This window comes from Phasianus colchicus, chromosome 3, assembly GCF_987193195.1.
Source record: "Phasianus colchicus chromosome 3, bPhaCol1.hap1.1, whole genome shotgun sequence".
In the NCBI taxonomy this organism is placed as follows: Eukaryota; Metazoa; Chordata; class Aves; order Galliformes; family Phasianidae; genus Phasianus; species Phasianus colchicus.
Genome location: NC_143438.1, coordinates 3,602,096 through 3,617,772, shown reverse-complemented (window position 1 = coordinate 3,617,772; position 15,677 = coordinate 3,602,096). Strand labels below are relative to the sequence as shown.

Here is a 15,677-nt window from a genome sequence, read left to right as displayed (position 1 = left end):
GAAGAACAATGTCGATAACACACCAACACTTATAGCTGCTGCTAAGCAGTGTTGTTGGTTTTTTTTTTTTTCTTAATTCTCTCTGCCCTCCTACTGGGAATGACTGGAAATAACTGCAGGGTGCTTAGCCACCTGCTGGATTAAACCACAACACAGAAGTAAGCAGGCAGCCGAAATGTTTTTCTACAAACAGGCTTTTTTTGTACAAAAATACATCATACCAAAAGAACAACTGAAAGTAAAGTCTTAAAGAACAACAACAAAAAAGCCCTGAACAATACTGCAGTCATACAGTTTGAGGCTTTGTGTCCTTTCCTTTTCCAAATGGAATTCAAAGTTTAAAACAATTAACAACACGCTCAACATTGAAAGACTGTTTATTTCTTTTTTAATATACATATGTATGTACACACATACAGAAAAATAAATTTAAGTGGAGAAAGGGTTAAAAAAGAAAAGCACAGCCCCAACAAAATGTCAGTATCTGTATTTAGTAGAATAATCTTTTGGTGATACCACTAAACCTCGACCTTTGCGGGCTCCTCTATAAACAGTTTCTATAATGTCAATCATTTCTTGTTTATCTTCCATTGCCCAGTTGATCTTGTTGTTATTACCTGTACCTAAATCAATCATGATGTGTTTGTTCCTTTAAAGGGAGAAAAGAAAACAGACAGGTTAACAGCATAACAATAGTAAAAAAAACTAATAATAATAAAATAAAAAATCCACCCCTCCAAAAAAACCCTCAAAAGATCATCAATCCCCCCACCTCCTTCAAGAATGCTTTGTAGGCTTCAAAATAAATCTTTAAACATAAAAAGGTTTGCAAAGAAGCCCCAAGGAAGAAAGAAAGGTCTTTATCACCTTCCAGCTGATATTTTATTGCCTGTTCCTAAAGCTCAACCAAGACTGCAAACAGTGCTTCCACATCAAGACTGCTATTCAATGCAATCACTCTTCATCATATCCACGTTACTTGCATTTATTTCCCAGGACTGACTAATGTGAGAATTCTACTACTGTCAGTAGTACATTTTATCTTAAAAGATGTCACAACTCCAAAAAGTTTTTAATGCTCTTCATATACCATTAGAGAAAGTTTGGCTGCTGTATTAGTGCAACATTTTATACATGGATTTTCAACTTATAACTTAAACCAACAGATAACAAAAGCAGTTTTCGCTATCACTAATTTGTGCTTTATTATCAAAATAGTATTACTATGCTAAATTGCCTTGCAAAACAAAGCATTTTCTTATTCAGTCATAGAATAACAGAATGGCTTGGGCTGGAGGATCATTCCAACCCCATTGCTGTGGGCAGGGCTGCTTACCCCTAGATCAAGTTGCCCCAAACTGCATCCAGCCCAGCCTTGAACACCTCCAGGGATGGTGCACCCACAACTTCCTTGATAAACCAGCACCTTACCACTCTCTGAATAAAGAATTTCCTTCTAACATCTCATCTAAATCTAGTACTTTATTTTAAAATTATTACCCCTTGTCCTATGGTTACACTCCCTGGTAAGAGTTTACACTTTCCTAGAACAACGTATATATAACCACCAATATACTGATATGGATCTGTAGTTCTACTGAGACACTGTACTAAAACACATTCAGTTGAATTATATTCTAGAACCACCGTGTACCTGAAGAAAAACATGACTGTGCAGGGATCATACAACTCATACATCTTGTTGAAGTCTGGTACTTCAGTGATATCCACAAGATAAATAACAGCAAAGTTTTTTACCTAAGGAGAAGGAAAAAGAAAATACAAAAGCAATGTATCAGATATGTGCAACCCGTGGACCACATGCAGCCACTCATAATGCAGCCAGGGACAGCTTGTAATGAAGTCCATGTCCTGCCCTGCACTACCATGGCAGAGGCTCTTGCCAACTAGGAGGCCTAGCCATGCACAAATCACTTAGGATCAACCAAACAATGGTGTAGCACTCTCCTCTCATAGTTATTGTCTTAAATCCTGAAAGAAAATAGCTTCACATTCTTGTTTTTTACCTAGAGCAATTCACAGCCATTTCAATGTCACATGAAAGATATCTAAGAAACTTAAGAGGATGTTCAAAACGAATAGTTCTACTAAGAACCGGCGGGTGTTCCTCTCTGGTTAGCCTGCGGGGGCAAAAGGTGGGTTTCAAAAAGTAATCTAAAGTTTCCATTTTAGAAACGAGAATCACAGTTCAGGAATGCTTTAGCTTACCTTCTCAAACTTCTCAAACGAGGTGTCTCGTTCAAGTCTTAGCCAAGTTATTTAAGGAAACTCACTTCAAAGGGCCATTTCACTCAAATTGCCTTTGCACACACAAAGTTACCACCATAATCCAAGTCTCTTGGACATTAACTGAATCTTTCTTCTCTCCTACATATGAATAAAAGAAAGCAAGCTACTCATCTAAAGAAGTGGAAGCAATGACAGGGTGGCTCACCCAAAACCTTGTATGATGTCCTCAGAGCTAGAGAGAGAGGACTGTTCACTCTGAATTCAAAACTGTGGAAATTTTATTATTTCCCCCCTGCCTTCTTCTTTCAAATATACCTCTTCTTGCTTTCAAGTCTAACAAGATGAGAACCAAGAACCACAATGAAGATACTCTTCCACAGTGGTCACCACTCTGAAACCACTTAGCTCTAGAAAGTACACTGTATTGTTCTGTGTTTGGATGCTGACTGCTACATTTGCCTATGACATGGGCCTTAGCATGCAACTATCCTGCAGCCTAAGATTTAGGTCTAAGAATAAAATAAAGATAGGGTACTGAAGAAGCCCAACAGTGGCCATATCTACTGCTCAGCAGCACAACAGACTGGGCAGGCTTGTCACCAAGAAGCATTTTCTTTCAACACCATCTAGAGCTCTGAGTACTTATGCAGATGTCTCTCTGCACAGTAGCAACCAGTTTCACAGCCTGAAGGAGCACTTATTTTGTCATCTATCACCACAATACTGGAGCAAGTCTCAGCAATACAGAGCCCCTGAACTGCCTTTACAGAGAGCCAACTGTCTTTTGTAAGGTTTGGTTAGCTTCAGCTACACTGTAGGCAAAAGCAATTCCAGTACTGCTGAATTCAGGCTGGCACAGTGTTACAGTCAGGAAGATTCACGCACTGGAAGGGTGATACAGGAGTGTAACAGCACAGGGACTAGCGTGGATGGAATGGTGTTTCAAAGGAAAAGTGCTCACCCATCTCCAAAGAACTAGGCTCACAGGAAAGACTGCGCAAGGGAGGGATCTCCAACCAGGTTCCAAGTATTCTGTAGGTTTAGGTGTTTTTCTCTTCTCCCATGTAAATTTAACATTACTCTGCTAAATGCATTGCTTACAACTAAAAATTTTATTACTGCTAACAGTTTGCCCAGGCATTTACCAAGACGAAGACTAACAGAAGGAAGAAGCCTGCCTCAAAGCCTGAGGTGCCTCTGCAGAACTGCTTCTCAGTTCTACAGACTAAAAAAGAAACAGTTAACAAGTCAGCCCTCAGAACTGAGTTAAGGCAGCCAGACCAGCTCCCTGTTGCATAACTACCACAACTAAGAAAAAGCAATGGGTGACAGCGGGGGGAATGTGTGATTCTCTTCTGAGGGGTAGAGAGCCACTTGTCTTCCTGACCCACTACCTAGAGAAGTCTGCTGTTCGCCTGCATCAAGGATTTGATAGAGAGGTTGCCATACCTTGTACATCCCACTGACTACTGCCTGCTGCTGCTGTTTCATGTAAGCACCTGTGCCATCAGTGAGGCAGTTGTGAGCACCCTGAAGAGGGGGGGGGGGACTAGAAAGACCTAGAAGCAGCACTGGAGGACTTAGGAGCACAGGCAGCCTTTTCATCAGTCTTCCTTGTTAAAGGGATGGGGAAGGAAAGGGCTAATAGAATTGAGAAAAATCAACACATGGTTAAGGGCTACTTAATGCCATGGAACAAGCTTTGAGAAGTTGGTCTTCTGGGGTTCATTCATCCCCAGAAGGGGGAACACCATCTCTGGCAATTAGCTTTCCAATTTAGCCGGGAGCACTTGTCAGGGAGGGGATCCTCAACCCATCCCACTTTGAGGCTGACAGCAGTAATGGATGACCTGGAGCTGGATCACAGGCCAGCAAAATAGCACCTGAGGTGCAAGACAAGGGAACTCCCAATTGGTAAATCAGCCTCAATGGGAGTCCAACTCAGATGTCTGTAACACTAATGCACAGAGCATGGGGAACAAGCATGAACAGTTATAGAAGTGAGCATGCCTACAGAGTGTAATGCTATAATGTCATAGAAAGTACAGCAAGAATAGCAGGGTGGCAAAGTCAGTGGCTGCAGCAAATGAGGATGAGCCCAGATGCAACAGCCATGGATGCAGAAATGAAGAAAGAAAGTCTGCTTACCTCTGGAAGGCCTCAGGTAGGCAGGCTGCCCCTGGGTTGGCCCTGCCTTCCCACCAGGTGCTCAATCACTGTGTCAAAGTTGTGACTTAGCATTCCCACTACACTGGGCTATGATGTCATTGGCATCACTGAGATGTGGTGGGATGGCTCTCATGACTGGAATGTCGGAATAGATGGTTATAAACTCTTTAGGAAAAACAGGCAGGGAAGAAAGAGGGGGTGCCAACCTCTACAGCAACGGCCAGCTAGAGCTCACAGAGCTCCATCTGGGGATGGATGAGGAGCTGACGCAGAGCTTATGGGTTAGGGTCAAAGTGAAGGCAAGGGAAGGAGACATCGTAGTGGAGGTCTGCTATAGGCAGCCTGACTAGGAAGACTGAGTGGATGAGGCACTCTATAAACAGACACGAGTGGCTTTGCATTCACAAAACATGGTCCTCATGGGAGACTTCAGCAACCCTGATATCTGTTAGAAGGACAACACAGCAGGGCATCAGAAATCAAAGAAGTTCCTGGAATGCAGTGACAATGATTTCCTCTTCCAAGTGGTAAAGGAATCCACAGGAAAAGGTGCTCCATTGAAACTTGTCCTCACCAGCAAGGAGGGGCTGGTGAGTAATGTGAAGCTCGACGGCAGCCTTGGCTGCAGAGTTCATGAAATGGTGGAGTTCAAGATCCCTAAGGCTTCAAAGAGGATGTGCAGCAAGGTTGCCACTCTGGACTTCTACTTCTTCCGGGTGGGACGGTGACATGGGATAAAGCCCCGGAGGGAAGAGGGGTCCAAGAAAGCTCATCAGTATTCAAGGACTGTGCCCTGCAAGTCCAGAACAGCATCCCAAGGAAGAGGGACAAGAATGCCAGCAGGCCTCTGTGGATGAACAAGGGATCCTGGACTTAACTGGGTGCAAAAAAAAAAAAGTCTATAGGGAGTGAAAGCAAGAATGGGTTACCTGAGACGACTACAAAGAGGTTGTTTGAGCAGCCAGAGATAGATCAGGAAAGCTAAAACCCAGACAGAATTAAATCTAGCCAGGGACATAAAGGTGAAGAATAAGGATTTCTACAGGTATATCAACAATAAAAGGAAGGCTACAGAAGATGTGGGCCCTCTCTGGAAGGAAACTAGAGATCTGGTCACGAGGGATATGGAGAAAGGTACTCAGTGAATTCTCTGCCTGTTTTCATCATTGGCTGCATCGCCCAAGTTGCAAAAAGCAAAGGTAAGAACTGGGACAAGGAAAATCTGCCCACTGTAAGTGTAGACCAGGTATGAGATCATCTAAAGGACCTGAAGGTGCACTATGCAACTATGGGACCCAATGAGATCTGTCCATGGCTTCTGAGGAAACTGGCAGATGAAGTTGCCAACACTATCCATCATATCTGAAAGGTCATGGCAGTCTGGTGAAGTTCCCACTGATTGGAGAAGGGGAAACACCTCCCCCATTTTCAAGAAGGGAAATAAAGAAGATCCAGACAACTACAGGCCAGTCAGTCTCACCTCTGTGCCTGGCAAGAAACTACTAAGGTGCATGGAAAATAAAGATGAGGTGATTGGTGGTAACCAGCACGGCTTCATCAAGGACAAATCATGCTTGACAATCTTGGTGGCCTTTTATGGTGGAGCTACAGCATCAGTAGATAAGGAAGAGCAACTGATGTCATCTACATGGACTTGTGCGAAGCATTTGGTGCTGTCCTGATAACATCCTAATCACCAAATTGGAGAAGAATGGATTTGATGGATGGACTGCTCACTTTGGACCCTTGCGGGTCCTTACCCAGCTGGGGACGTCCTGTGATTGTACGTGTTCCTATTGTGAAGCTCAGTACCAGCAGTCCTACTGCCCAGCACTGCCTCTGTCTGAACGCTGACATCCACGAAACGACGCAGTGTGAACAGTTCCGGGTTCAGAGCTGCAGTGCTTTGCAGCACATCAAACGCCACAAAGACCGGAGCAGACAAAGGCTTCAGGAGATGCTCGTGAAAGCGCACCAAACGGCTTTCCCGTGAGCTCACGTCTGCAGAAGCCAGGTTAGGGCCGCCTCGCGCCGCACAGAACGCTCGGCACGCGCAGAAGGCGTCCCCTCGTCCCCGCCTCACCTTCTCGGCGATGCTGTACAGAACCTCGTCCATTTTCATGCACGTCGGATCCCAGTCGTGCCCGAAGCGGATGACCACCACTCGATCCTCCTCCGACAGGATGGCCTGGTCCACTTGCCAGCCGTTGTGGAGGTGAGGCAGCATGTACGACATCCCGGCGGGCGGGAGTGCGGCGGCGGCCTGCGGGGCGATAAGAAGCGGCCGGCGGCTGAGAGCCCGGCCGGCCCGCACGCTCCGACCGCCGCCCCTCCCGCACCGGTACCCCGCAGCCCCCGGCTCGGGCCGCGTCACCCTCCGCACCCCAAGGCCCCCGCCCCGTTCTTCTCGGCCTTCTCTCGGCGGGACCTGGCCGCGCGAGCGCCGCCCGAGGCGCAGCGGAAGTGACGCAACGGTCCGAGCGACAGCAACTTCCGCTCTGCTGCCGCCACTGCGGCGCCAGGGGGCGCGGTTTCTTCCGAGGGGCGGGGGGGGAATGGAATGGAATGGAATGGGCTGGGATGGAATAGAACAGAGTGGGATGGGATGGAACGGAACGGAACGGAATGGAACAGAATAGAGTGGAATGGGATGGAATGGAATGGGCTGGGATGGAATAGGATAGAATGAATGGGCTGAGGTGGAATGGGCTGGGCTGGGCTGGGCTGGAACAGAATAGAGTGGAATGAGATGGAATGGAATAGTATGGGGTGGGGTGGGATGGGATGGGATGGGATGGGATGGGATGGGATGGGATGGGATGGGATGGGATGGGATGGAATGGGATGGGATGGAATAGAATAGAATGAATGGGCTGGGCTGGGCTGTTTGCACCGCAGCAGTCGCACGCGTTGGGGCTGGTGGGGCGCAGGCTGCAGCCGTGTAGGACGCGGCGGAAGAGTTGAAGGCAGCGCGGGTGGGGGGGGGGGGGGGCTACGGCGGCGCCCGTGGGAGTTTCCTGCCGGTTCGGGCCAGGCAGACGCTCCCGCTGCAGAGGCGAGGTGCCGACCGCTCGGTGTCCCCGAAGCCCCTTCTCGCCCGCTAAGCGGCCCGCCCGAGTGCTGGGGCCTGGAGCGGTGGATGTTTCCCCGCGGGCCGAGCGTGCCCGTTTGGGCGGGCGCGTTGTGCCCCCGTGCGGCAGGCGGCCAACGTGTGATCCACGTGTTGTCCGTAGCGTGGGGCGGTGCGGCCAGCCGAGGGGAGGGGCTGGGCGGCGGCGGAAGTCGGCGGAGCGGCTGAAAGGACGGTGCCTGAACGCCCCGGGGTAAATATTTCGGATGATATTTCCATAATTAAACCAGGATGCTTCCCTTGCCAGCGCTGGGTCTCACAACTGAACTGACTGCTGAGATGGGCCGCTCCGGGCTGTCACGGCTGTGACCCGGTTTGGCCCGGTTCCGTAACTGAACGGGACCCGTGGCCCAAGATGGGGGGGAGGGGGTGGTGAAAAGGTGGGGAGATGGGCCTAAAAACAAAACAGCGACGAGCTAAGGGAGAAAACTAATTTACTAGCTATGATAGTGGAAAGTGTGATAAGGCAATATAATGCCATTGGAATTGAAAGTAATAAATGAGTGTCCAGAACCAAAGGCCTTACTGTAGTGCTGAAGGCCAGGTGGCTGGGCAGCACGCGTGACGAGCAGTAGAAGAAGGGCAGTCTCGTGAGTCCCAAGCAGTTCCATCTTTCCCTCTGAACGGAAAATGAGAATGGAATAGCAAAGTTTTCTGGGAGATGTAGTTCTTCTCTTCTGCAAAGGGCATCTGGAAACTCTCCGTGATCCTTGGAACTGGAGCATTAACTCTAACTCCCAGTGCACTACAGGATGCTGTGATGTGGAATACTGATAACAAAATTCCTAAAACCATGACACAGGCTGATCTTTTTGCTTCCTCAAAGTCACGCCTGTACATTGTACGTTCTTTCAAAATGTAAGCTTGCAGCAGACAGCGAAAAGAAAAGCGTATTTTCAATAGAATCCACAGAAACCTGCACTAATGTTTTGGGGAATGATCCCAGGAAAGTCAGTGGAGTTTGTATCAAGTTATTTGCCACAGGATTGTGTAATTAAAAAAAAAAACAAAACCAAAACAGTACAAAAGCCCTTGTTCTGCAGTATTTTGTGGGATGTCCTCTAGAAAACCTTCCTCAATTTTCAGGAAAGTGAGAGGAAGTTAGTTTCGCTTCACATGGCCCTGCAGAAGCCCTGCAGGAGTGATGTCCCATCCATCTGCATGGCAGGCTGCGTTGGAGTTTTGTGCCACTTGCAGTGGTTTTCGCTGAAAGCTTTCAGATACTTCAGCAGTCCTTTGCCTCAGAGGACAAAAACAGTCAGGGAGAGCAAGAGTTAAACAAGTGCTTGTAGCAGTGGATTGCTCAAATTTCTGTGAGAGGAGGTTCTGGCACTAGCAGCTAAGTCACATGCGATTGGCCTTGACTCAGAGGTTGCAGCAGGTAATAGGGACTGTGTTGCAAACACAAGGAAGTTACATGCTGCTGATTCCTCTAGGAGCTGTGAGCTCTGTTGGTAAAAGAAGCATCAACAGTAAGGAACCGTTCCAGGCTAATTCTTTGGTTATTATTGAGGTAATCAGTTTTCTTCTGATAAGTAGATAAGTAAGTGGGAGGAGTTTATTCTGGGTGATGTACATTATAAACTTCAATTTAAAACAAAGATAGGGAAAAATAGGGAGGTTTATTTTGCTATGATTTGGCTAAGTCCAAAGTGATACACCAGTGCCAGTCAGTGGCTATGAAAGGAAATAAGTAGTGAGTCAAGCTCCATGAAAGAAATACGGCTAGTTTAGGAAAACACCAGCACTGAAGTTAATACCTATGAGTGGGTCTGTTTATTTGCCTATTTGTCTCAATCTGAGTCACATATTCAAAATTTTCAGTGCAAGGATTTGATATCAGTACACATACATTCTGTTAATGTGTTACATGTGGTTATGGATGTATACACGTGTGGAAGTAGATCATTTTATGTAAAGAGAAAATGTGGAGAGAGAAAATCAAAATTGTCATATCCTTAACAGGTGATACATTTAGCATATTAGACAGGACATCCAACATCTGAATAATTATGCTCAGGAGCAAAACACTGGATTTGTTAAAATCTATTCACTTGATAGTTGACCAGACGAATTTGGCTTGTAAAGGTGTTCATCCAGCTATCCCTTCTTAAGGACTTTGATGTGACAGGAAAAGCGTGGCTTTTAGACAGAGGTACAAGACGAGCACAGATAGTGGTCCATGACAGCACTGTGTGCTCCTCAAACCAAGGTTAGTATCTGGAAAGCCTCCTTCCCTTTGCAGGATTCCTTTAACTGTATTTATGCTGTTGCTAGCAATATCATTTTTTAAGATCATACTTTGTACTTGCAGAAGCCTTGCTCTTGAAGCAACACTGCAAACAGTTCCTGTGCACATCAAATGTGAATGAAATTGTGAATTTTTCCACATGTCCACAGTAATGAGCAGAGTAATTACATGGAACTTAGTGTGTGTGTGTGTGTGTGGACAAGCTGAACTGTTTAAAGCTAAATCAACTCTTGCTGCGCTGCTCTGTGGCTTCCCCATGAATTGTCTTTCTGTTTGTGAAGTTTAGAAGGTGCTTCTAAAATAAATGTGGGTTTGACTCTGAGTGTCACAGTGATGGTGATGCTGTCATCATGGTGAAGAAGGCAAATGATGTAATACAGACCTGTCTTACTTGCTTGTGTTAGTCACTTGATCGTATCCATTGTCCAGGCAGTTTTCTGTCGTGTAACTGCATACATAAGGTTTAGTTGCTGTTCAGTCAAAGTTACTGAAGTATCATCAAGTTCTGGTAATTGAGATGCTGAATAACACTGTCGCGATGACATTGTCTTGCCTTTCCATCTGTGTGTTCTTTCCAGAGGAGGAGTCTAATTTTTCCTTCTAAGGTCGTGTTGTATGATACTCCAAGAAATAAACAGACTACAAATGGGAACACTGGCAGTATTTTCCCAACCACCTGGGGCTGGTAGATTTTAAAACACTTCAGCTTATGGCAATAAATAATGACATATAATATACATGACAGTTGTTGAGACTGTAATCATTTAATAGATGCAGCTGGATTAAGTTTGGAGTTTGCTCAGGAGAAGGCTTTTCAGAAACTTACAGTACGTTGTTTGTCCCAGGACTGAATTCTGAAGGCTTGCATGAGAGGACAGGAACAGCAGGGAAGTTCTGCCTGGCAGGGCATGCCTGGAATTAATCAGAATACTGCTGTGGAAGAGAGATGCAGATTCATTCAGCACAACCCAAATCTAGGGTACAGTATATGGGACAAAGACCTAGGTGTGGAGTGCAAGAAACAGAATCAGGAAATCAGACCGGAATATTCCTAAGATTTGCTACTAAGATTCCTAAGATTAGCAAATCTTCTGCTGTCATTTTTGTCAATGAGGGCCATGATTGTCAGTAAGGGCTGCAGTTTCACCCCTCAAGTTGCATACGTGGCTATCTGAGGAGCCTTTGTCTTATTGGAGAATATGATAGATTTGCATGGGTTGTTGCAGGTGGGACCGGGCTCAAAACTGCCTGGGCAAGGGGAAAGCTCTGGTGTGAAGGGCTGTATTGCCAGCTGGCCTTAGCCTGTCACCTTTAGCACTCTTCCCCACTGGTTCTGCCTGAAGGCACGGATGTGCAAAAGACTGACTTGTGATGCTAAATTTCAGAGGCTATAGGTTTTGGATGCAGTGGTTTAAAGCAGTGAGAGCAAGCAGTGTAGCAGCCATACAAGAATAGTCCTTCACTGGGCAATTTTTTTTAGACCTAACCTATTCCAAGTGAGGTAGGTTTGTCAGACCTGTCTGAACCTCTGGCTCCCAACACAACCTGCAGCTTCACCAAACATAATTCATAGGCAAACAACTTGGACTAACTTCCTAGCAGCAGTTATGTACCACCCTTTGTGATACATCAATTTGTGAGTTAGGTTAAGAGGCTGCCAGATTGGTATGAAAGTGGTAGGGTTTCTGGACTGAAATGAAGCTATTTGAGAGCACCTTGTAGGTCCTGAACCAGATTTAGATCCGAGAAGGTGACTGTACCTTGGTGTTGCAGCGTAAGCCGGTGCTTAATGGAGATATCAGACCATTTTCTAATGTAAGGCCACGCTAGTCCCAAGTGACTGTGAATTTGTGCTGTATCATTAAAAGGACTATGGAGTCCCATTAATTTCCTGATTCACAGGTATGAATTTAAATGATGGCCACACCATCACTGTTTGAGTGACGTTCTCCTAAACAGCAACTTCTGTTCTTCCACTGCAGGTCATGGCAGAACAGGAGTTGCCAGGTCTTTTGATTATGGATGTTGGAGGAACTTATGGTGTGCAAGAAAGCCTTACAGCGCTTCTGAAGAAACACTTTTGCATTATCACCATGAAAGAACTTCTTGAAAACAAAAAAGAAATGGGGAAAAAAATCCAATCCATTTTTGTGTCTGAGTGCAGGCCAGCTATTGACAAGGAGCTTCTAGAAAGCCTGCCTAATTTAAAGGTCATTGGAAACTCTGGTGTTGGAGTGGATCACTTAAACTTGAAAATGATTTCTAACTTTGGTGTAAAAGTGACTAATACCCCACACGCTGTTGCTGACTCAACAGCAGACATGGGAATGGCCCTAATGCTGGCATCTGCCAGAAGACTTGTGGAAGGTAATGTTTTAAATCTCATTCGATCTTATCTGCTCCTTTGGCATATTTCACCTTGCTATATTAACTATATGTGTCAGAATCAATAGTTGGGATGCTTTTGCAAGAAAACAGTGTTCTGAGAACTCTCTTTCTGGAGGCCTCTATTTGTCTCAACCCCACCTCTTCTCAAGGCAACAGTGACAAGAGTAAGACATTTGTCTCAATTATGTGCTTTGAAGTCACGCGTGGTACCCTGTTTAGAATAATGTGAGGGGTGTAGTTCTATCTGGATGTTTACTTAGAGTGTTGCTTATAGCTGGAAAACTGAATATGAAATGCATCCAGATAAAATGTCACTGCTTCTCTTTTTCCTTATTCTGTACTTTTTAATAGTTGTACAAAGGTACACAGCATCTAGAGATGGCCACGTCCCCATTGCTAGAGCAGAAATTATGAGAGCATGTTGAGTGATGCTCCAAAAGTAATGCCTCCTAATTTATTACATTGGCCCACTGTGCTGGAGGCAGATGGTGGTGGTACGGCAGTAGAGGTTGGACTTTCTTTTATTAAGTTGAAGTTCAACATTATAAAGGCTTAATGAGATCACTGGCCAAGCTAGACTCTGCAGTATAACTTCACCCCCTTCAAGTAGTATGACTGGATTGGGTTGAGATCCAGGAGATAGACAGGGAGTTTTACTCCTGGCACAGAAAAAATAAAGTGAAGGCAGTGCTTGTGGGTTGGTAAATGCCCCAGAAGCTGTTTCTGAATTTCAAAGAAAATACTGAAGACACAGAAGCGTTATTTCCTTAAGGTGGTAATCCCTCTCAGCAGAATACCACCATCAATAATCTCTTCTGTGTCACTGCTTCCAGTCCTGACTGTTACACTGTCCAAGACTTTCTAAAAACAGCCATTGCCCACCCCCTTAAAATTTAGGATGTTCTGTAAGGGGCGTTCCAGAAACCAACTACTATGACAGTGAGAAACTTTTCCTCTCTGTTTGGACCTGAATTTGTCATCAGTTCATACCTGTAGCATGTTTTCCCATTCAGGCTCCCAGATAGCAGTTTCTCCAGACACAAAGTATTTTGCTGCTGACTGGCTGGGAGTTGAAGTTACCAGGGCGACTCTTGGGATCATTGGGATGGGAAGAATCGGGTATAAAGTGGCTCAGAGAGCCAGAGCCTTTGAAATGAAGATCCTGTACCACAACAGGAACCGCAGGTAAAAATGTTTGTTTACTGTGTGTAACTGGTCCAGGGGCAGAAATGGAAACCACAGCTCTGGCCTATGTCCCCATTCTTCCTAGGTGCTGGTAACAGTTTGAAGCAACATGAGGACCACCGCCAGTGTGCCTCTGCTGCTCTTCTCGGTTCCCTACTTCTCCCCTTGGGAAGCAGCTCCCATTCACCTCCCAGTCCTTGTTCATCCCTTCTCAGCTATTGGAAGGTTTGAAGGAAGGGTGACGCTAACTTTTCTGAAGATGTAAGCCAAGCAAGCCAGACTATGTCCTGCCAGTATCTTCTCTCAGGCTTCTGGCAAGGTCCCTAGGCATCCAGGCTGTCATTCCTTCCTTCAGCCCAGCCGGTTCACTCATCACCTTGATGGCAAAGATCCTCACTTTGTTTTATCGTTACCTTTCTTTGCTTCCTTTTCCATTGTAAGTTCTAACTGGCAAGTCAGGCAGAGAGAGAGTTGGTGGGGACTGTACTGATACATCAGCAGGAGAGAAGAATGAGACCTGCATACCCATCCTCCTATACCTAATACCACCTGTGTGCTTTGCTTTCACATTTATGTCAATCCTCCAGGGTCCTGCCACTCCTCTGCCCTCTTGGCCTCTCTAATCCACTACCTTCTCACCCCTCCCTTCTGCTGCTTTGACTCACACAGAGGGTGGTGACACACTGGAACAGGTTGTGGATGCCCCATCCCTGGAGCCATTCAAGGCCAGGCTGGATGTGGCTCTGGGCAACCTGTCTGGTGGTTGGCCAGAGACTCATGGGACTCAGGGTGGTCGAAACTCAATTATCATTGTGGTCCTTTTCAACCCAGGCCATTCTATGATTCTGTGATTCACTGGTACATAGCAATGTCTCTTCCTTTCTCCTGGCTTCAAACTTCTTAATATCTATGCTGTTTGAGACGATGTTTAGGATTGACTGACTGATTTGCTGACTGTTAAAAACAGTTCAGAATAGCTGTGTCAAACTAGGTGTGCATTTTCCCTTCAGGAGCAAGGAGGAGGAGCAGGCCGTTGGTGCCTGCTACAGTGAGATGGAAGACTTGCTGCAGCAATCTGACTTTGTTATGCTGGTTGTGAACCTGACACCTGAGACTGAAAAGCTGATTGGGAAAAAGGAGCTGGGGCTGATGAAACACACAGCCACTCTTATAAACATCAGCCGAGGTAGGCGTATCTCCCAGAAGTGGTTATGGCTCTGTGGTGAAGGCTAATAAAGTCTTTGTTTTGTTTGGTTGATGATTACTAGAAAGACATTCTACTTTCTAACAAGACATAGATCCTTGAATTTATTTCCCCTGGGGCCTTGAGACCTTTCCCCACTCCCAGGTGAAAACATGTTCGCTGACTTGTTGTGGAACAAAGATATCATTTCAATGCAGGTGCAGTTATTGATCAAGATGCACTGGTGGAAGCTCTCCAGAATAAGACTATTAAGGCTGCTGCTCTGGATGTGACATACCCTGAGCCTCTGCCAAGGTAGAATAACTTGCATTCATTCTATTACTCTGGAATTTGTAAAATGCTGAGCAGAAGTGTACTCATGACTGTGATCTCTATGGGGAGTCTCTTACTGTGTAAGAGCATATCCACATTTTATCTTGCACAATCCTATGTTGATGACCAGCTATTTTGCCCTGCCACATTTTCAAGTGAACATGAGTGCCAGGCAAGGCACCGAGGCTAGTAGAGAGGATAGAGAAATGGGTAAGCAAATTTGCCAACATTTTCTGCCAATCCTGTGTATGTGGCCCCTCTCATATCAGTACCATTGCTGTTTCCTGAGATTCTGATCTCAGCAACTAGCAGAAGAATGAACTCAACATGTGATATCCATTCTGTTCTTTCTGCTCTTGCAGATGTAATACGTTGTCCTTGCTGTTTCTTGCAGAAATCATCCTTTGTTGAAATTAAATAACGTCATCATAACCCCACATATTGGAACTGCAACAGTTCAAGCCACCCACATGATGGCAGAAGAAGCAATAGCAAACATGCTGTCTGTTCTCAAGTGTCAACCCATTCCAAGTGAAGTGTTTCCCCAGTGATGTGCACCAGACGACAGTGCTACATCTCTGACCTATGAGAAGGCACGATTTCATGCAGAACCACTCTTAGTTTTGAAAAGGAAAAACAAGCAGCCGTGTTCCTGCACAGCTCTTTTTGTCACTATACTGCAAAGCTGTCGACTCGCTCAGCTTACTCTGTACTGGCATTTACAAAATCAAAACAACGAAGTGGAACAGACAAAACCGTTCTGTTTGAATACTTTGATGTCTTCATCA

General features: G+C 45.6%; 2 protein-coding genes across 2 annotated transcripts; one reads left to right on the top strand and one right to left on the bottom strand.

Moving 5' to 3' along the window:
- Nucleotides 1–359: 359 nt before the first annotated feature.
- TXNL4A (thioredoxin like 4A) lies at nucleotides 360–6,917 on the bottom strand. Its single transcript, XM_031608306.2, has 4 exons — nucleotides 6,803–6,917; nucleotides 6,503–6,682; nucleotides 1,655–1,758; nucleotides 360–649 (listed from the first exon to the last, which is right to left on the bottom strand). Exons 2-4 carry the CDS (start codon nucleotides 6,653–6,655, stop codon nucleotides 478–480), a joined length of 429 nt encoding a protein of 142 aa, XP_031464166.1. The 5' UTR covers nucleotides 6,656–6,682; nucleotides 6,803–6,917; the 3' UTR covers nucleotides 360–477.
- A 508-nt stretch (nucleotides 6,918–7,425) lies between these two features.
- Nucleotides 7,426–15,658, top strand: LOC116238549 (uncharacterized). The gene is made up of 6 exons (XM_031608305.2): nucleotides 7,426–7,742; nucleotides 11,783–12,167; nucleotides 13,202–13,373; nucleotides 14,384–14,559; nucleotides 14,775–14,871; nucleotides 15,284–15,658. The coding sequence occupies exons 2-6, from the start codon at nucleotides 11,786–11,788 to the stop codon at nucleotides 15,438–15,440; spliced, it is 984 nt and encodes a 327-aa protein (XP_031464165.2). The 5' UTR covers nucleotides 7,426–7,742; nucleotides 11,783–11,785; the 3' UTR covers nucleotides 15,441–15,658.
- The last annotated feature ends 19 nt before the right edge of the window (nucleotides 15,659–15,677 follow it).